A 23,139-nucleotide genomic window follows, 5' to 3' on the forward strand; every position below is an offset into this window, starting at 1 on the left:
GGGGAGGGAAATTGCGCCGCGCGGGGGCCGGGAGGGGATGGAAGCGCGATGGTGGAGTGGAGGGTCTGGGCGAGCAGGCGCTCTTTGCCCTAGGCTTCTAAGCTCGCGATTTTTTCCCGTTCGTCTCGTTGTCCGGGCGGCGGGCCAATCGGAGTAAGTAGGTCAGCGCGAGCGGCCAATCGGCGCTCGAGGCCGGGTCACGTGGGTTTGTTGTTATCTATCAGCTGTTTTTCCCGGACGGCCGGCCGGCGCAGTGAAAGCCGCTTGGCAGTCTGTCCTCAGTCCCTCCCGGTCGCTCAGCTGTGCGTCACATGTCGGGCGCCGCGAGTAGTAGTCCTTCTCCTGTGCGGATCGCTGTTAAACGTACGAGTCTAACGACCCGGCTAGGACGCCGTCTACCACGCGGATCTCCGTCTAACGTCGGCGCGCGTTACCCACGTATTATTATGCTGTCAGCCAACGTGTGCACGCCAACGCATCGCCACGACGAATCGATCACCTGCAAGTGCCTCGAATATGCGGACGGCGTGACAAACGCGGCCGACCGATCGTGCGGTGGTGCACGCCGCTTTGTTGATACGCTGAGTTCTGTGTTCAGGCCACGGAGGCCGCCGCCGCGTCCCTTCTCGAGCGCTTAAAGCTCCAGCGAGATCCTCGCGGGATCGCCGCCGCCGCCGCCACCGCCGCCGCGTGTCCTATTGCAACCGATTCTCCCCCTCCCCTGCGAGGTTTTAACACTGCCACCGCCGTCGGTGGCAGGTACACAACATATCGTGATTGGTGCGTGACGAGAGGCTGGTCGGTTGGTACGATGACCTAAAGCAAACCTTCTTAGGAATTCGCTCCGTGGTGTGCGTGTGTGTGCGTGCGTGCGTGTATGTGTGTGTGTGCGTGTGAAAGAGACGGCGTGGTCAAATTTAAAAGGATCTCCCTTTCCTCGGAGTGAGAGTGGGGTGCGGTGTCGTTAGCCTCTCGCATTGATACTCCGAGGAATCTTGAACTTTTACGTTACACACGTGTAGATCAGCCGGTGTGCGCGGCGTGACTCTGTTGGGGAACGTTCGCTGTGCGAACGCTTTTCACGCTAATTCCACGAGCGTCTCTTATCGCGTAACCCAGTCGAATCCCGAGGGGTGACACACGCGTCGCGGGACAGTGGACGGAGAGTGTCGCCGAGTGGACAGGAGCACGTCAAGGACAGAAGTGTCGTCGATCGCGTGAATGTTTCGCGTCGCGTCGCGCGTTCAACGAATGCCACGCACAACGGGACTCCGCGCTCGAAAACGATCGACGAGAACGATCGAATGATCCTCCGCTACGCCGAAGAAGAAGAAGAAGAAGAAGAAGAAGAAAGAAGAAAGCGAGAGACGAGAATCTTTCTGATTTGCGCGAAACCAAAGTGATATCGCGTCGCGCCTGGTAGAAGCTGCGAATAATGTCGACGGGCAAGAGGCTGGCAAAGCGCAGCATAATCGGCACCAGGGTGTGCGCTCCCGGTCAGGACGGCAAGTACTACTGCGGCGCCATTTGCGCCGTGAAGACGCCGCAGACCGCCGAGTCACCGGGCCAGAAGAGCGTCACCGCCAAGACTCTGTACTCCGTACGCTTCGACATCACGGGCGGCAGTCCGCCGAGTCCGAAGGAATACACGGATCGCGATCTGATCGGACCGGGCTTCGGTTCCGTCACCGCCGCGCGGCTGGTACCCGGTCAGAAGGTTTATCTAACGTACAACGGTAGGGAGATTCACGCGGAGGTCACGGAGCATCGCCAGCATCTCGACGAAGTCGACGTGGTCATTGCCCCGAACGGGCAAGAGGTGAGTCCGTCGGCAACTTACATTGTGCGTATATGCATGCGTGTGTATGTGTGTGTGTGTGTGTGTGTGTGTGTGTGCAAACTTCTGATCGCCAAGCGGACGCACACGTGTGACAAGTGGTCAAACTTTATTGGTGTCACTCGCCTGTGGAACTGTGTACGCAGTTCAATTGAAATTCTAAATTGCAAATTTAATTAGATTTGCATATAGATACGTATATCCAACAATCTGGCTATCGCGTTTCTTTTTTTTTTTTCTTTTCTTCAATATACGTTTTCATACACACTCTCTGAAATTTTTAAACCGAATCTTACATGTCGGAGAGTAAAAAAGAAAGTTTACTCTTAAAAATTGAAAATTGAGTCACTTTTCTCTTTACCGGCTGACTGCTTTAGAGTGAGGTGTTCCACAAAAATTTAGAAAATGTACGTATATACCAAAAATCAACGATAAACGTTACGTCGCGAGGCGAGTTGATGTAATCATAAATTTAGTGTTGAAGGACCTCACGGTATTTTTGAAAAAATTTGAAACATTTATAGACATCTTGGGAGGCAAATTGCCACGAGCGCCAATTTTCTCGGTGAAAAATACTTTTGGTTTTTCCCTAACTCTGCTGACTTCGGTCCACCGCGACACGCGACGTTCTTAAAAACCATGAACGTAATAAGAATAGCATTTCTATCAAGTTGTCACTATTGGTTTAAAAACAAACAAATAACTTGATTTATATCGTTTTCTTTCTTTTCAAAGTAGTTGAAGAAATGCTGACAGAGTTAAAGAGAGAAGCTGAGAAGTGTTCAATTTTTTTTTAACGGAGCGTAGAGAGTGCGTCTTGAAACGAGGTGAAAATTACAAAAGTGAACAAATTTAGGTATACCAATTGACGAAATCATGATCTATATGTTTTCCATAAAATTGAAAATTAGAAAACTGTCAGGAAAATCAGGGAAATCTCAGGAAATTTTGCAAAATTAAAATTCTTGGTTTCAAAGAAGTTTAATGCACGTACGTCACACCTACGCAGTTTTCGAATATACTATCAACTGAACAATTAAAAATACAAATAGTATCAGCGACATTAATAGTAACTGATATTGCTATGTTAAATCTCTCTCAACGAAATATTTAACAATTTCCAAAATATAAAAGGTTTTAAAATATCGTAAGTTACATTTTATTAATGACAATCGAGATTTTAATAAATTTGCTCACTTTCGTAATTTTCACCTCGTTTCAAGATACACAATCGACCAGCTCCGGAGATCTTATTGTAAGTTCGAGAAACGCGCAATCTCTACTATAGTATACTATCTACTACGTCTATGTTAAAAACCGAAAGCTGCGTAGTTCGAGCGTCGACGGGACGCGCTTCAATGAGAAAATCGAAAGTCACGGGTGAGACAAAACAAACTTGGCGATGACAAAACACGTTTTCATTCGGCTGGAAAGCGCAAATTCGAAAGTAAAAGCTTCGTACGACTTCGCGCGGCGTCGATTATAGACTTCGCGTCGACGCGATTCGGGTATTCTTGGCGCGTAGCGGGTTAACGATCCTTAAGAAGATTAACGAATCGAAGGCGTAATACCGGGCGTACTCGTGCGGCGCGTACGAGATATGGCGTCATATCCCGGGACGCTCGCGAGAGACGCGGGCACAACGCGCTTGCGCGCGCGCTAACCGCCCGTAAATCGCACGAGGATCGTGCGTGTATACGCCCGGCTCCTCCAGAGATACATACGCTCGCCCGACGACAGATTCGAGTCACAGAATCCGGGCGTCATCTCATTTCGTCAGGTGATACAATCCCCCTGACGACGATAAAGCGAACGTTTCGACATCAACAATTTATGCCCGTTTCTATAGCAATGTGCAGATTTACTTCAATCTCGGCTCGACTTTTCTCATCTTCAGAAAGAGACGAAGAGGTATAATTGGGGGAACCTACTCTCTTTGGGAAGCTTTGGAGTGAAGTCTAATTCTAAAGAGTGACAATCGAGCCAGGGTGAAAGAGTGGGATTCTTTTATTGGCAATTTTTCAGAGTGAAAATTCACTCCTTAGGTTTTCACTCCAAAGATTTTAGAGAGTAGAAACCCTACATTAACTCTGAGTCTGGCCGCAAGATGACAAAACTTTTGATCGACTCGCCGTTTTTGTCAACTTCAGGAAGTAGAACGAGTAAGATAACAAAAGTTCAAATGAGATAGCATACGCGAAAAGAGAGACGCACTCTTCCATTTCATTTTTGTGTTTTGACAAAATTGCTCGTGGCCGAACTCTATAGTTTTTAACCAAGATAAAAAAAAAGTAAAAACCGCGATCTGAAGACTCTAGAGGCGCCCAGAATCTGATTGAATCCGTCATGCAGCGCGCGGTGTATAAGAGCGCTTTTATATGTCCCGGCGAACGCGACATCCCTGGCCGACCGACGACGCCGGATAAAGATATACGCGTGCTATTAAAAAGAAAGAAGAGTCGTGAAACACGTCGCGGGGCCAACGGGAACGCCGATGCGCGCGTGTGTCGTTAATCAGAAAATTTAATTTTCGTGACCCCGTTTCTAAAGTGGACGATCGAGTGGCTTGCCCCATTTACGCGGTGCGCATGAGCACGATTCTCCCTGCCTTCTCCCCCCCCCCTCCCTCTCTCCTTCTTTCTCTATAATTTTCTCTCTCTCTCTCTCTTTTCCCTCGCGCTGACGGGATAGATATGACGGTATACGGAGGGAGGGAAAAGCTTCACCTCGTCACGCGTTGCATCCCAATTCGAGCGTGCGTTGGTATAGAACGCCGGCTTCGTCACCGGAGAATCCAACATGCCGCCACCTTTAACCCTGTTTCGCCTCTCGCCTTCCGTCCTCGCTTTCTGCGACAGAAAATTCAGAAAGGTGACAACGCCAGGCAATATCCAAGATATTCGGGTGTGTTTATTTTCTCCATAGAAAAATGACTGATGATGGAAAATGACAAATGATTCGATAATCCTAACTATGTATTTTAATGTACTTATCGCCTCAGAGTCTTTTCCTTTTAATCATCATTTATCGCCTTTTTTGTTTGTAACTCTTGTTTATTTTAAACTGATAAATTCTGTGACATATGAATGGTTTGTTTCTCTCTTCTTCTTTTTTTTTTTTTTTTTAAAAGAGATACAGCTTTTTTCGAATGTATTGACTGTTTAACTCTTTTTTTTCTTATAGTTTTTATTAAAGTTAATAAGTTAAGAATACAGCGATGATTAAACTTTAATTTAAACTGCCTTATGCTGATCAGAATCCCACATTGATTGGATAACATAAAATGAATCGGTACAGTGAAAGCAGAGGCTTTTTAGGAAAATATAATATACTACATTATAGTCGCATTATCGGTGTTGCTACTTGAAATATATAGTGAATTTACGAACACGTACCAAAGAACGTCCCGGACTCGAGACGGTAAAATTGAAAGTCGATAAGCGAGCGGGTTAACGAGTGGGTTAACAGAGGGAAACGCTTCTCGTGTCGTTGACGTCACACGATGCCGTATACAGTACATGATGCGCGATCCGTCAATTTTCTCGCCGGAGCCGACTCAAATTACGTGCCATCCCGCCGCGTCCATTTTTGCCACGCTCTCGAAACTGCAGCGCAAGTCTACCGCGATAAATGTCACTTAGCGCAAAAAGGACTGGTGACAAACGAAAACATCTAACAATTAGTACAATTATTTTACATTATTCACTTGTGCGGTAGAATATTCTTTTACTAACACGCAGTAATAATCTATTATTTCATGAACAATATTAAGTCTAAATTTCAATTAGAATCAATTTCTAATAACAGATTAGCCCACGGTGATAATTTTTTAATAAAATCGGAGAAAGCTCAAGATGATTCATATATATTATTAACATAATTCTCTTCTCAATCCCTGTTTACGAGTAACTCGCCAATTTTCAACAACGTCCAAATTTAAGTTCATACACGCTGTGATCCACTGGAATTCCTCAAGATTGGAGGGAGGGATATGGGATTTATTTCTCATCCTCTAGGTGCGATACACATGTATACCATTACGCTCGGTGAAGCGTGCCGCGGAGGAATATCATACACACACACATAGAGTCGCGATACCGCTATACGTGGGCGCGGTAAGATTCGTAATGAGAGGCACTGCGGGCCGGCAGCGGCACACCGCGCGAGCGTGCGTGCGTTCATGCGAGCGCCGCCGCGCCGGTTCTCTATCGCGCGCGCGAAGCGGATACGGTAGTACTCGCCGGTGCACCGGCTACCGGGGTGACCCCACGTGGAACGCATTAACGCAATATCTCTGTACCGCCGTTAGGCAGCTCAGGCGTGACCGGCAGCGGCTCGGCTCCATTTCGCAGAAACCGCGCGGTTGCGCCGTGGAAAAACGAACCGGATCCGCGCGCAGTATACACGCCGTGAGCGAGCGCGCCCGCGCGCGCGCGCGCGTCCGGTCTCTCGCGACTCTTATTGTATCTTCCCCTCCTAATCGCTCGCTAACCGACCGTTAGCGCGCGTCTATGATTTACGATCGAATTCCTGCGACAAATGCGTGACATTTTGTGCGTAGTAACGTAATCGCGCGCGGAGGAGCTGCTATTAGCATATCAGTATCCGGCTGCCGATCCGGCTGTGATATTTGCGTCGAACGCGAGGCATATCGGATACACACGTGATTCTTTTTCCCCTCCGCTCTTCTATTTCCTTTCCTTTTTTTTTTCTTCCCCTTTGCGAGATCTCACGATCTTTCGAATCGTCTTTCCGTTACATGCACGCGTGCAAAAACGCACGATTGCCGCGTGAACCGATTCCCCGCGGAATCGTGAGAGAGAGAGAGGTTTTAATGCCCCGACCGCGTCAACGCCTGTAACTCTAATCGCGCGAGGCGCCGCGATTAATGTCCCGATAGAACTGCCCAAGGCGTAGTAACGATCCTTCAAACGATTCGTAGGCATTTTGTTTACGCGCGTATAATATAGATAGGTGGAATCTATCGCAGAAGCGCACGTGGATTTTTAACGACGCCGAAGGTCGCTCAACCGTGAATAAGTAAATAGTGGAGACTGTTTGCTTGATAATGTAAATACGTGTAGGCGGTAATTTTCGAAGTTTCCTTATACGTTCTATAGTTATATCTTTTCTTGCATGCTCTTCTCGCGACAACTTTATTTGAGGTGCAGGATATTTTCGTCCGCGCTCACGCATGTACGACGAAATGTTAATTCACGATTAACCTTTAACTGGTCGCACCAACCAAGTTACATAGCAGGTATGAACTTTCAAAGTGTGCGCGCAATTTCACAAATTATCACTTCTTTATTAAGCCCACTTTTAACTTGAATGATTGTCACGGTAACATTTAAGCTTTAGGTTACTTATTCAAGTACAAAACTCTTCTTTTCATTAATATGAAGGAGACACGGAAATAAAATATTTGTCGAACGCAAATGTGCGATCCGTCAGGTTAATGACGTAAAAGCAGCTGAGCTAAAGATTAATGACGTAAATGATTGAGGCTATGTATGCTTTTAGACGCATATTAAACCGTAGAACTGCGAAGGAAAGCATTATTTCGCGATGCTGTTGAAATTTAAGTATAGGCATAGAAATACGGAAATTCAATAGCACGTTTTAATTATTAATCGCCTATTCTGTAAAACGTGTGATGTATGCGCAGAGGCATGAATTGTGAAATGCGTCAGTATCAAATGGTTAGCTTGGCATCTTAGAAATGACTAACAGCGTGTTTCTGTGCCAAAAGATCTCGACGACAGTCTTGAGCCATTCGATCACTCGTCACGTTTTCACCAGGCAGGTGTACATCTCCATTCGTAGTTGACTTATCAATCGTATATAGTTTTGTGAGCTTCTGTAATATAAATATATGTATCTATCTATGTGAAACGTCATCGCCGACGCCAATGGACGATCGCGCGCGGACGGACGAAGTTGAGCACCGCTGACCCGCGCATTTCATTGCGACGGGAGGTGGCGGAACTCTGGGGGCTTCGATGGTGGGAAGTACTTTTTTGCGGAGGCAAACGTATACAACCTTTTTTAAATTTCTGCATTAAATTTACATCTCAAATAATTTCGGTGGTATAAATTAAATTTATATGTAATTAACCATGCGGAAATTTTCTCCGGATAAAACCTTTGTCGTTTGTTTTTATTGATAAATAACCGGAGTAAAAAGTAAAGATAACTGAAGCAAAACTGCGGGAATATTAATTACAAATCTTTATGCTTGGAGAGCAATATTAATCCGATGAGAATATCACATTCTTTCAGAAATTTATAAACGTATTAATACTTCATTTTTTTTCTCATATATTTCTCTATTTTTGGGAGGTATTATTCAGAATAGAAAAAAAGTATTACAGATTTTTTCTTTAAATCTACAAGATCCGGTATAAATCTGGATTTTACGTCGATATTTCCATTTAAGACGTAACGAGATATGCAAAATGGTGTCAATCGAGAGCCTTAGGGTGCTTTCCAGCAAGAAACACAGATGACAGTGTAAAGCAGCAATGAATCATTACATCCGTGTTATAAAACCCACTTTAGACGATCCTATATAAATAGTATAAATCCCAACCAAATTCAAGATAAAATTCTACTTATAATTTTATGTGTCATTTCCTAAATATAAGGTGTATTCCGATATATATTTTGCATTTGTGTGAATGTTATTACTCCTTCAAATATTTTCCATATTACATGACACACAAAATTATAAATAGAATTCTGTTCCGAATTTGTTCGCGAATTATATAGATCGTTCTATTCTAACGACATTATTTTATCTTCTTTAGCAATGATACGTGTTTTTGACAGCTGCAAAGTATCTCATTTTATTACACCTAACAGATTTTATAATATATTGTCGCAGAATTACTTATATACATGGATTTATCACAATTTTTATTTTATTTTCGACAAGATATATATGACTTTTATATTTGTATTAGATTTTAATATTTTGTAACAAGGTTAATAAGAAATTTAGTATTAGAATTTTTAAGTAATGTTAAAATTTTATATTTTTTTCATCAGGGCCAAAGATAAAAAACACATATTAATGCCAACGTTCAAAATGTATACACGGAATCTTTGATTTTTTAATATTATGAAGATTGTATAACGATAATTTAATTTTAATGAATATTATTGTATCATGATCCGAAAATGATTCGATCGGTGTCGAAACGTCTGGATTTGTATTATTGTATTAATAGATGAATTAAAATAATTTGTTAGATTAAATTGGCTCTACGCCCTATTTATATTTTTATATTGTTTTATACATATAGAGCCTTCTTATTAATTTTTATTTTTAAATTTTTGTATAGATCGTCTAAAGTAGACTTCAAACAAGGATAATAAAATTATTACTGTGTCACACACACACACACACACACAGTGTCTTTTGCTGGAAAGTGTATCTTTAATTCTTTCGCAGTCTCTCTCTCTCTCTCTCTCTCTCTCTGCAGAGGAGCGGCGATAAAAAACGGACGCGGCTGAGCACCGCTGGCCCCGCGCGTGCATTTCACTATGACAATGGGGGATGATGGCGGAACTCTGCGGCGCGCGGAACGCTACGCGGTGGGAGTGCATTTGGTTTCGCGGAAAGTCGTGGCGGCGAGTGCGCCGTGTGCGGTCGATCGACCGACCGGCCGGCTCGCCAGCCGGCCGGCCGGCTGATCGGCCGGCACTATCTAGGGAAACGCATTACGGAAATATCCGACCCGCGGCCACGCATTCGAAATAATGGCCGCGTTTAACGGTGTCACTGGTCACCGGCACGGCACGGCACGGCACACAGTACAACACACAGTGCAGTGCGGCGGGCGTCAGCCGATTGAGTAAGAAATCATGCGCGCGCGCGCGCGCGCGACCGTACACACTACATTTCTCGTGCGTGGATCCAAAGATAGACATCGCGGCACCAGCCGGCCGGCTGGTCGCCGCGACCGAACCTGCGACTCGACTGGCCTCAATTATGATACATATATCCGCGCGCACGTCTACAGTGATGCGAGACGTAAACAACGTTCTGGAGAATGCGTGCGCGCGGACTTTGCGTCTGCCGGCGTATAGATTGCGACCTACGAGGAGTCTTCATGGATTGAGATGTCGATAGGAGAGTCAGTGATAACTCTGAATAATATATATAATGTAACGCTTTATTAGTACACGATGTTGCACTTTCAGCACAACACTCGCTCGACTCGCCGAAACGATTTCGAAATGCGAGAACTCGCTGTTTTACTTTTAAAATGACACATTTCGCGATCTCTTTGTACAATCTGCTTGATTTATAACGTCTAATAACACCGTAGGTCGGTTAGCCTCGAAAGCATTCGCATCTGGTACTTCGTTCCGTCATTGACCCAGTATCTGATATAGAAGCTACACACATGAATATATATATATATACTGTATAGAAATTGCCCGCACTCGCACACGAATACACACACGTGAATTACTACAGCAATTGGACAGTATTACCGGTGCATGCATTATTAGTGGTAATTACCGACCGATATCCGAACATTACGAAATTAGCGTGCAAATATTTGATCCCCGCGCCATTCACGGACGTGCGCGACGTCGCGGATGTTTCTCCGTAAACCGGGCGCAATCGGACCGCATTATCTGCGCGCCGGGCTAACGCTTCCGGCAAATAAACGCCGTCTTATCTCTCCGGCGGAGAGTGCGGCCCCCGGTTTTAATATCTCCTTGCTTTTCGCAAACCGTGCGGCGCGGCTCGCTTATCCGCGGAAGCCGCCGCCGACTTGTTCGATTCGTCGTCGCGTTCGTTCGTGGCTCCACGTCCGTTCAACAGCTGCCACAAGATGATATCCAACGTATAATTCATCGCTCCAGTTACTCTCGCCGCCGACGGCAGGTGGCCAACCTCTTTCTCTCTCTCTCTCTCTCTTGTCAAGGTTATCTCGAAGTTGGAAGTGGAAAATCCATCACGAAGGCTTTGCCTTCGACTACGAGGGTCGTCATTTCACGCGGATCAGAAGTTTACACGGGAAGGTCGGCCGAACGGAATGTCCGGTTTAGATTACGAGACCGCTCGGTTAGGAGCTCACGAAGAAGGAATATTCTTAATGTCGATCGGAGAAAGTTTGCTCCCGGTCATATGATATCTTTGATAAATTATCGGTACTCCGCCGGGCATTGACACACTTTTTTTTGCTATGAACGCGTAAATACACAATGAATTCGTAAAACGTACGATTGCATTTCTACAGCGGATACCAAGGAAGTTTAGTTAAAGCGAGAGAAATGTCAATACGCGTACATAGATTTTATTAGGAGACGCAGCATTATCCTCGCGGTTTTATTAGAATAGAACGAAAAATAGAATGGATCTTTACCGGATGAAAAGTGCAGTTATATTGTATATCGAGCGTATTGTATACTTTTGGTTTTATTGAAATAGTTAAGCCATATTATATTCTCGATTTTATTAAAATAGAATAGATTTTGACTGGAATGGAAATTGCATTGGGCGGGCAAAGTTTTAAATCGAACGCTATAGAGGTGCACGGTAAGAATGCGAGCTACAGCGTCGACCGTTTGAACAGCATCCGTGATGATTCGAGAGATTTCTCGGAGCTGCGCTGAATTATGTCATACGTGCTCGCATCACTTGGTCGGTAAATAGGTTACGCAAGATGGATCACGGATATCTACTCGGTACGCTATTAACTAAGCCGGCATCCGCCGGCCTGTGTACACGCGTTGTTTGCGAGTAACAGCTAGTCTAAGCGCATGATAAACAGACACGAGAGAGAGAGAGAGAGAGAGAGAAGTCTCTTCACGAGGAACTGGCCACGTTGTTGCATTAGGCGTTGCGCATGCTTTGGCATTTACAGATCAGCTTTCCGAGTGGCACTATAAGCGTCTCAGATGTAAAATTTGAATTGTGTCAGGTGAGAGTTTCATTTCCCTCTTTCGCTCGAATAACAGAATAACTCGTCGGACTCGCTCACCTTTCAATTTTACGTTTGAGACGCGACATACGCACGTCGAGCGCTGCCTTAGCTGTCAATTATTACATTCGGCGTTACCTACTTTGCTATAAATATCTCGACACGATGCGCGCTCTTTCCGAAAAGAACTCTCCGCGTCTGGTAAATGTTACGACGTTTGTGGCACCTACCTAGCGCAACTCGATGTTGCACTCTGCGACCCGCGCGTTCCGTTGGCCGCGCCGGCCATGCGTGTAAAGCCGCGCCCGCGATCTCTTTCTTTCTTTCTTTCTTTCTTTCTTTTTATTGACATAATTATGTTGTTGTGAACTGAGAGTATATACCGAGCTAAAAAGTTAATGAGCCCGACTTAGGCGCCTGAAGGGATTATGTCGCGAGTTTAATTTCTAAAACTTTTTTTATTTTTTTTTTTTTTCCTTCGTCACGGTGTAACTCCGAAGGATTTCTTGCGACATACCTCGTAAGCATTCTCGCGGTTATTTCGTAGTAAGTACTCCAGTCCCGCTGAGATTAACCCGCGAGCAATTGTTAAAGTGTCTGCCCGTAGACGTTGATACGTCCTTCTTTTCTTTGTATATTAAATTACGGAAATTATCTTATTATCCAGCTTTAGCTGTTTTTTTTTGCTCTCAGTCAAAAAGTTTATCATATATTATATACACACCTGTGTGGTATGTTAAAAAAAAATTTTAATAAATATTTGCTTGAACAATTCTAAGTAAATATTTACTAAATGTAAACATATATATTTATTTGATGAAAAAATTAATTTAATTTGATTTAATTACCATATTGTTTAATTAAGCAAATATTTATTTACTGTAAGCAAGCGTTTACTTACAGTACTGTTCAAAGAAATATGTATTAAGTTTAGTACTTAAATTTGTGTTTCAGTGCAAGTATTTAAAACCACAATTATTAATTCACCAAGTGAATAAATAAATTAGCTCTGTAGCAAAGCTTCTTATGACATAAAGTAAGTAAGTTTGTTTGGCTTATCGTGGATAAACTGCTATGTTGAGTATCTTATTTACATACATTTGGCGTTTTAATTTAAAGCGAAGCTCCTTCTTTTTAACGTGATCGTGTTCGCGGGTTAACGATCGTTTCAAAGAGAGGCATCCCGAGAACTCGAGTGGTCGCAACAAGGGCCTTAAATGCCGTTCTGTCGCCGTTAAAAAGACCCCCTGCTGCAGCCAACATAAGTTTATGACGTAAGCGGAAGTTCATCCACTCGAGACCGAGCGAGCGTCACCGATATTCCCGGAGAGGTTTAAACGATCCGCCGTATAACTCACCCGCGATATGGATTCTGTGGTGCGTCGAGAGAGAGTATCGCGGCTACGTATATTAAAACCTGTTTATTCCGGCGCGAAGAAGCGATTTTTTTTCAACTGAAAGACCAGGTAAGATAAGACGGGGTGACATAACGGCGCTCGCGCAGCCGCTGCCATTCGAGGTGGTGGTGGTGGTTCACCTTTCTCTCAGCGAGCTGACCCGCGAGCTCGAATTCGAGTTTGGAAACAACATGGCTGGCCGATCGTGCCGGCCGGCTGGCTGATCGCTCGTAAACTCGATCGTAGGGTATACTCTGGCAGTGCACAACACCGCCTTCTCTCTCCTCGACTCGCTGCCGACCGGCCGGCCGGCCGGCCTCAGTCTTTCTCTTCCCCTTTCTCGCCGCGATCCACGGACACCACCGTCGTCTTGGTGTGTTGTGTGTCGCAATCGTTAGCACATACCCGGGGCGTAATCACCTTGGAACGGCTTCGTTGACGGTCGCGGCGGCGCGGTGCAATGCATATGCAGCTCGCGTTTGCAAAATTCGTCGCGACGTTGAAGCGTATTCAACGTGGCGGCCCCTCTCAAACGGGTTGTATATACACATGTACATCGGCTGCGGTCGCGAAGGAGCTCTCGGCCGAGAGCTGGAATTGCGAAATGGAACGTGCGCGTGACGGTATGCCTCCCTCCCACCCCGGCGTCGTCGTCGCCGTTCTGGAATTTCATCGGACGAAATAATCGCTGCTGACTCGCCCACGCGTGGCGGAATAAGTGCACGCTCGTATCGAAACGTGTTACGACTGCTCGTTGCGAGCGAGCGAAAACTTCATCAACTGCAGCGATGGCGAAAGTTCTTTGGCTCGCTTAATCCGGACCGCAACGCTTTCCCGAAACCGTTGGCTGATTCAGAGACTGTTAAAAGGAGGGGACGTTAACGCCGGAAATTTTTTCTAAGATCAAATATGAAAAGATAAAATATTAAATCATTATTTAAATTATTAATTGAAATTATTAATTTAAATTATTATTGAAGAGGTATTGTTTTAACGTTTTATTTAAAATTATATTTATTGAAAAAAGGAAGGAGAACACAATATCTCTTATACATAGGAGTTTCTTAAATTAAAAAATATTTTTTAAATGTTATAAAATTGTGATTAACACCATTTTAGCGATATTAAAAATACATGTAACATTTTCTGTCTGAAATATTATAATTCGACGAATTGATTGCATAATTAAACATAAGACAATTGGATTTCTACATTTCCAGATTGAGTCTGAAATGATAGGTAATAAAACACTTGGCGTCATGTAAAGTATGATCATAAATGTGCGATAGCAGAACGATATGGTTTAGATATCGATTGTAGGAAATGGAGCATTATGGTGAATCTAAACTCTTTTATTAATACTTATATTTGATTGAAAACAAAATGACTTTTTAATACGCTCTCCTAAAAACAAATTGTGAGAATAGAAATCGTGTATTTAACATCTTTTACTTAATGTTTATAATTATTATATGTATATAAGTACAAAAAAAGTATACAATTGCATATAAATTATTATAAGGGTTTGCAATTGTATATGAATCGTATTGTATGATTAATTGTGAGACGAAGAGTCATCCAATCCGACAGCGCAATCGTAACATCAGTCTTTAACAATTGTTTATAAAATAAACTCGGTATTGTGAAACATCGTAAAGAACTCATTAAATAAAGATAAGAATCGATATATTTCATACTTAGTGCAATGGAAAAATGTCTGAATAAAAATGGACGAACTAGAAAATTCTGTAGATCATCGACTAAAATTCTAGTAGATTTAACTAGAAAATTCTCGTGCATTCATTTCGCGATCAGAATTTCAATTAATCCAACCGGACATTTTCCTCAGTGTGTGATATTAATAATTTAATTTTTTCATTTTTCGACTTAATAATTTTTCGTGACCTTATCGTGCTTATTCGAGGAATTTGTATCGTCGGTATCCAAAGGGGGTCGCATTCCTGACATTTTGAGAAAACTCACGTATAACAAGTTTTTCACGCAATGTCGAGATGCTAAAGATGTTTTGCTTTATGTCGGGCCAATGTAAAGCTTACCTCTGATATTTTTAGATTTTAAGTCTGCCTTCGCACACAATGAAATCAGCTGATCGTGCCCTGAAAGGCACGAACGTTTCGCGCGCCTCCCCACCCGGCGATAACTCGCTCGTAAACGAAGCCACGGTGACGTAACGGTGCAGTACGCGTCGTAAATTATGATCGATAATGTAACCTTGTGCGTGCGGAGGTAACGCATGGACACGCGGAAAGGGAAGCTAAAGTGGGAGGGAGATGCACGATGTGATCTTCGCGCGGCTTCCGCGCGGACCTCCCCGCCGACGATCTCTCGCGGTCATTATTATTCCTTCCACTTAGCCGGCAAGGAAATCATCTTGCTGTGCAACTTTTAACCACGTGCGTTTTTTTTCCCCATCTCCAACTCGCATCAGATTACGATTAGCAAGAAGCTAATCGAGATGCATGCTGCGAAGGTAAGCACCGTAAAGTGCGAAATTGATTGTCTGCTATTCGTTTCTCTCCCCTTCTTTTTCTCTTTTGTTTTAGTGCCGTACATAATAAGAGTCGCATTGAGCATACAGAAACGGTTTTGTGACTGATGCATATAGCAATCGTAGATGAGGAAGAGTGAGCAATGCGCGATGTCTATTTCGTCGTCGTCGTCCGCAAATTATACGATTGATCGCTCAAGGGTAACACTTATCGATTTTCCGAGTGCCGGCTTTCATTCCGGTCGACAAGCATGGCGGATCGTAAGTTTTCAATACTTTAGAGCCAACGTCCACCTTTGATACTCGCATGCGCGATAGATTTTACGGGAAGATACTTCCTCTGAGAGATTCGTCTCACGCGTGCGGTGAAGCACGGGCGAAGTCTCGGGGGCGCGGCGACGTACTTTATGTAGGAAAATGATTTTCACGACGCTTTTTGCTGCTGCCACTCGTGTTGTCCCGCGGACTGGATGTGTCGGGGGAAAATATAAAACATCGCGTATATAAAACTTTGCCGACACCTCTGTTCGACATTTCCGCGACGTCGGTAATGGACGCGCGTCGCGTATACGCCGCATGGAGCACGAGGACGTGAGGAAAAGTGGCGCGTACTCGCGTACATCGAGGAGAGAAAAGCGAGGTCGGGCCTTTCTCAGAAAAGTGGGTCGAGAAGGTATCACACCGATTGTACACACAACGCGCGCCGCGCGCGCATTCCGGCCATCCGCTGAGGGACGCGCTTCGTGAGAGAGGCGTCGTCGACGACGCCGGCCGGCTGCCGCCCGCCGTCCTTGTCTAAATACGCACGAGCGTATGTTAGACCGCTTTCACACCGTTACGGGCTTTTCGTCGCGGCAGTGCTGATAAATCGCACGTGTAGAATTTAACCTTTTCGGCGACACGTTGTGTCGAAACGCCGCGTCGCGCCGCGTCGCGCCGCGTCGCGCCGCGCCGCGCGCAATTGGCCGAGGCCTCGATCCGCTAATGTGTCAAGAACAGCTGACAGAACGTGGTAAACGTCAGATTTCACGCTGTCGTGTACGGCATACGGGGGTATCCTAGACCCAGTGAGCCACCTTTTGTACACAAAAAAGACTATTTTTAGATCAACCATCGTGTAATACACTCACAGATATAAGCAGAAATATTGTATAAAATCTTATTTTAAAGATTTCAGTCTCGATTTGATTTAATTCATGTTGACGCAAGTATTTATTACTTTGCCCTCGATTCAAGACTTGACCAATCAAAAATTTTACATTAATATTATACAAATCAAGACTAAAATTTTTGATGCAAAATTATAATATCTTCGATTATATACATATGAATATAGACTTGGGGTGATACATATATAGACTTTTTGCACAATTGACATTTTTTGCGATGAAAATGTTAAGGAGATCATTACTTTATAAGTATTTAATTTTTAATCTGATATTAAAGATATTTTCGACTGACATCTAATGTATATAACTATTAATTCTTAAATTGAATTGATCCTTCAAATAGATTGATTAAAAATGAATTAAAATCAAATAAAGAATGAAACTTTGGGTGGTATTCATAGCCTACTTTTATTTTAAGACCGTCTCAGTAATGTTTTAAGCTATTAATATAGTTTTCAGATTGGTTTATAACATCTTAAGACTGTGCTTAAGACAGTCTTAAATATTAGAATTGACTATGAATACCGACTTTTATCATCGATTGCTAATTTAAAAACGATTGCTTCGATACACTGAGAAAATATTCTGGCTAAATCAACAAAATAACGACGATGAGAATTTGATGAGAATAAACGGAATTTCCAATTATCATATCCAGAAATTCTCACAAGATGCTGTTTTATTGGGTTTTGTTAGTTTAATCAGAACATTTTTCTGAGTGTGTATCTTCGTTCGAAAAAAATCAACTCCAAATTCAAAGAAGTCACAAAGCTAAAATATTATATTTCTTTTCAATACGGATAAATCGCAAAATAAATCGGAATCATAAATAAATCATGTGAGAGAAACTGCATAAATTGGATTGCTCGAGGCCGCAACAATTGCGAATTCCCGCGGCGAAGAATCGCGACGTGCGAAAGAGTCTTTAGCTCGCGTTGTTAGCGTGCTGTCAACCATCATGAGGGAAAACAACGAGCGGGATTTCACTGCTGCCTCACACGAATCCCCGTTTCCCCCTCAACGTCGTGTCGTTCTTATCGATGTTCCGTTCTGGTTCTGAACTCGGGCCGGATTTATTTTATTAACCATGAGTGTTCACGTCTCAGCGATGTGGGACGAACGAGCGAGCGAGCGAGCGATCGCCGGCCTTCCGCATTTCATCGATTAAGCGACTTTATGCGATGCGCGCTGCGCAGCATCGCGAGGAGATTGTAGGCCGAGAAAATAGAAGAATAGCTCGCGATTTACGCGCTGAGGGATCACGTTTGCGTGCGGCGTTTTCTTTCTCTTTATCGGGACGCTTATTGCGCATCGGCGATTTGACCGAGTTGAGTTCCGCGCGCACAGAAAGATATCCTTTTATTGCTATAAGAAAAGTGTGATTACTCAATTTACTTTCTTCATTTGAATAACGGTTATTTTTAACAGAAAGAACATTTTCTTGATAATAATCCGGAGAAATATACTTATTATACAATTTTATAAGATTTATTATTATGTTTACCTACTCAAAACAAGAATTTGTTTTCCTTCGAAGGATATATTATAAAAATAATTTAAAAAAGTGACTTTATTTATGTAATGGGCAAATTGTATTTGTTTGAACTTAATAATCTTAATTAAAGTATTAAGTATAATATTATACACACACATTATAAGATTCAGAATATACTATATAATTTGAGTAAAGATGCTCGTGATGATAGATTTGTGGATAGATAAACTTTTCAAACACATACTTGGAAGTAATTATTACTCGCGTGTAGTGAGTGTTTTTCTGTGCGCGCGCGCGTGTACCTAGAGTTGTTTGCCTCGCGGAAGGAGACGCGGTTCTCTCAGCTGTCCGTGTGCTGAAGCGTGAACGACTGGTGCTTATTATTGTCGTTCTTATTGGAATCGAACGGGCAGCGATAAAATGTGCGAACGGTGTAAAAAACCAAATCTGGATATGTAGATGTTCCGGCAGTCGTTTACGTGTTCTGTCGTCGCGGTAGAAACGGTTATAAAGGAACGATGCAAAAACCACCATTTTCATGGTATTATATCATGTATGCGAGCCACGCATTGACGTTGATCACGAAATATTGCTTCAGCTACGCTGCAGTAAAAAAAAAAAAAACAAAAAAAAGAAGAAAACACTGTTCAGTGGAGTTTCAGAACGTTTCGGACGTATGTATATACATGGGAATGCCTCTACTAAATTCACGGAGTCCCATAAAAATGACGTAAGCAGTATAGGAAGTTCCGTAATTATTACTCCGCTATATTTTCTCATTATAATATATTTATACACGATCCGCTGCCGACGTCGATATCATTATCGTTTTCGCTTCTTACGGCTACACTTTGTTAACTTGCGAATGCAAATACGCGGAATCGTGAGCGTCCCCGTGTTCCGTTGAAATGGCCATCGTGTCATGGGTGTGGTAGTCGTTTATCTTAACGCGCTCTTTAGTTATCTCGTTGAGTCGCAGAATTAAGATTGCCGCAGTCCATTCTCACAATGTGTATCGAGCCCTTTATCTGCGATTATATACATATACATATTCGATGAAACAAAACAGCTCACACTTTCTGCCGCTTCCTTTCTTTCTCTCATATCGACACGAGCTCACACGTGGACTTTAAACGCGTTCATTCATCGTGTTCCGCGTGATCGCTCTAATATAGAATGTGGTCTATGTTCACTTTTTCGATAAGTCTCACTATTTCAACGAAGCCGTGTCGATAAATCTTTGGACGTTTGAACATGTCGGTCTTCTTAAGAAAACTGCTTTAGTATAATTTGGTTTCGCAGCTTCGAGTAAATTACCTACATATTTTAATTATCTTCATCTTGTCGCCTCTATCGATGAAACATGAACACTCTACACTTCAATGCTATAAGTCTTAGTGACAGTCAATAGTATTGGTAGCATTATATTAGTGTGCAGATATATTATATACTCGAAGGCAAAGCTGTGTATTGATAATGTGACACAGAATAGTCATTATATATGTTTTTTATTTTCTAGTTAACTCATGATTTAGACTTCACTTAAAACTTGGTAATATATAAGAATTGTGTTTTCCTAGTTAAACATTTTATAATTAATCATTAAACTGACGAATTTGTAGTAGTGGTAATTTTTGAACAACAAAAAAGTTGTTCACTACAAAACCATTAGTTTATTAGCTTGTAACCGTAATTAGAAAGGTCAAGTTTAACTCAGTATATTTCAAAATTACGTTCACATATAATATTTACATATTATTTACGTTAAACGTAACACAAATTGTTTTTGTTGGATAACATAATACAGAAAGAAGTGATGCACAGAGTTTTACGATTATTATTATATCCAACTTTAATATTGATACATAAAAGTGTGACTTCAATATTGACGAATAAAAATATACAAGCGAGAAAGTTTCAATGCAGCGCAAAGACAAAAACGTAAGCTTCGATGAGATTGTGTTTACTTGGATGTGTAAAACCGAGCGTGAAACATAGTTTACACTGCGTGTATAGGTATTGTAGATATATTATTTTATTTTACGTGCAACGTGTAAACTGTAAACACACGAGTTAACTAGGAAGGCCAAGCCCGAAAGAGAGAGAGAGAGAGAGAGAGAGAGTTTCAGAATCGAGGTTATTCCGATAGCATTTTCGATATCACTTTCGTTTCATCTCTTCGATTAATTCGAATTGGGATCGAGAAGCCGGGACGTCCGATACGAGAATTAAAAAAGAATTCCGGTAAGGAGGACGATGGTATATAAATCGCGCGGAGAAGAAAACGCTGCGGCGGCGGAGGCGGGAGAGAAGGAACGAAAACAAACTTTCGCTGCGTATACGAGACGGGGAGTTCCAGCGTGGGTTTATATACATACGCGAGTAAAGGCGGGTGCATATACATACGTGTGCACGTATATGTGTGTACAATGTGAGAGAGAGAGAGAGAGAGAGAGAGAGAGACCAACGACGAGGATCGCGTCGCGCGCTGCGCGGCGGTGAGAGGCGCGAGAGGGATCACGAGGGGGATTTAAAAGGGGGCCAGGAGAGGGGCAAAAGGCGGCCACGACGTACGTATACTCTGTAACAGAAGAAGAGCGTGGTGTGCCAGCCCCGCTGTCGTAGCGCGTGGTATTTTACGCAACGTCGGCTGTGATATAACGAGGTATATAGAGAGCTTCTCGCGGCCCTTTCCCGCCCCCCGCCCGCTGCCCGCCGTGTCTCTGCGCTTCACTACGCCATACCACACACGGGACGGACGTGCGTCGGAACGTGAAGGCGCGCTAAAAACGCCCGGCCGCGCGCCGCATGGTGTACACGACGTCAACGAGGACGTCAAAGTCGTTCGCGTACACGTCTGAATCGCGTTAACGGTAAACATTGACCGACGGCGCACCCTTATATCGTTCTCCTTACGTCAAAATCGATTTGTTTTGCTTTCCGCAATAAGCGAACGACTGCCGGTCCGCGCCGGGTAGACGTAAAGTGACGTCGTCGATCGCGTACGTATATACGTAAAACGGGGGGCGTTTTTCGCTCCGACCAAATATAATAACGTTCAGCTGGTAGCGGAAGGATAAACACGATGACACGGGAAGGGGGATAAACGCATTGATCGCGAAACGTACACCGCGCGCGCTCACTTTTCACGACACGTGTTGCTATGGATAAAGTTTCAAATGTGCGACAAACAAAACAATGACAAAGTTTCGCGTACGCTATTTGCGCGATCTCTTCGACGGATTGCATAGATCAGATACACGCTTATGATACTCGATGCGATTGTAAAAAAGAGAGAGAGAGAGAGAGAAGAAAGAACATCGATAACCCTCTGGTAGGGCATCAACGTACATACACTACACGCGTTTCGTTCATAAAGTCCTTAATTCCCGCAGACATCGCTCGATGGAGCATCCATCGTGCCGGTAATCTCCGCTCGATACGGCCGCGCTTTGCATTTTGCGGCTACCGCGTGCCATTTCGCCCCGACAATGAGCCGGCGGATAATAGCGGTTACGTCGGACCGTGGCGATCTATCCGCGCCGCGCATGGCGGAGCTCTATAGATGTATATACAGTGGATAGGGCAGGCGCGCTCGCGCGCGAGAGACTCATGGCAATGGGTGTGGGTCGCGTTTACCCGGTTTCGCTGGACCCGGCCGAACCCAATGACCCAAATGATACGGCGAAGCGGGTCGCAGCCTAGATTCCGCCGCGGGGGCCGCCGCCGCCGCCGCCGCCGCACGCGCCGACAATGAGCAAACGTAGCGTATCTCGCGCAGCGCCGCCGCTGCCGCTGCCGCCGCCGCCGCCGTCGTCGCCGCCGCAGCCCAGATTTTCACTTTCGCGCGGGAGTTGACACTCTCGTCTCGCGATAACGAAGTGTATCGAGAGAGGGACCGCGGCGGCGCGCGGGCAAACCGAGGCCGCGGCACATAGATCTCGCTGGCGAGTTAAGGAACTGGTTCCGCCGGCTGACGAGATAACAGGTATATCGCTCCCGCTCGCACACAACAGAGTTTGTTGTTGCCACGCACCGCAATGTGTGTATACCGGAGAAAAATACACGATCACGTGTGAAGCCTCGTATGTACACCCTGCGTAGAACAATGTATGCGGTTCGTTCCTCGAAAATGAGTCGTATATCCGCGTCCTGGTATCGTTCGAACAGCTGCGTCGTTATCTCATTTTAGTAGAACACGCGTATGTGTTCGTTTTTTTTTTTTTTTTTTTTTTTTCCGTCAACTCAAAGAGAGAACGAGAAAATCAAAATAATATCAATTTCCCGTCGTGTCGACCAAATTATGACGAAAAAAAAATATATATATATCATTAACCGAGCTTATAAGCTCGGTTGGTAATTGTTAGACAAATCGACATTACTCTCTTCCTGGGTAATTTTTTTTACGAAAGTAAGTTTATTGTTTTTTTTTTCCCACCCTTTATACGACACCGAACTATTACAAAAAAAAGGAAAAAAAGATGAAAAACGTCTTCGTGCACACCCACGTAGCAACGCACATGCAACGTCGTAGGGGCGTCACTCTCGTGACTCACAAATACATATCCGCGGTGCATCCGGTAGCTTAGAGGATGAAACGCGTCCGTATAATTGGCACACAGCGCGATTACAAATACCGTCGACGGCACGATCGAGCCGTTGCGTCACTGCGAGACCAATAAAGGCGGCGATACAAACGAGGCTGTCTCGCGGTAGCCCAGATTTTCACTTTCGCGCGCGCGGGTGAACGTTGACACCCTCGGCGTCCTTCGATAGATATAGAACCGC

At 44.0% G+C, this 23,139-nt stretch overlaps 1 protein-coding gene across 1 annotated transcript in view; it reads left to right on the plus strand.

Moving 5' to 3' along the window:
• The first annotated feature begins 993 nt into the window (after positions 1-993).
• The window catches only part of Glut4EF (Glucose transporter 4 enhancer factor), an 88,490-nt gene continuing 66,344 nt past the window's right edge, over positions 994-23,139 (plus strand). Inside the window, exon 1 of the mRNA XM_018548308.1 lies at positions 994-1,819. Coding sequence (XP_018403810.1) covers positions 1,436-1,819 — 384 coding nt within the window. The 5' untranslated portion in view covers positions 994-1,435. The remainder of the gene's footprint in view (positions 1,820-23,139) is intronic.

Source organism: Cyphomyrmex costatus, unplaced genomic scaffold (assembly GCF_001594065.2).
Source record: "Cyphomyrmex costatus isolate MS0001 unplaced genomic scaffold, Ccosl1.0 scaffold72, whole genome shotgun sequence".
NCBI lineage: Eukaryota > Metazoa > Arthropoda > Insecta > Hymenoptera > Formicidae > Cyphomyrmex > Cyphomyrmex costatus.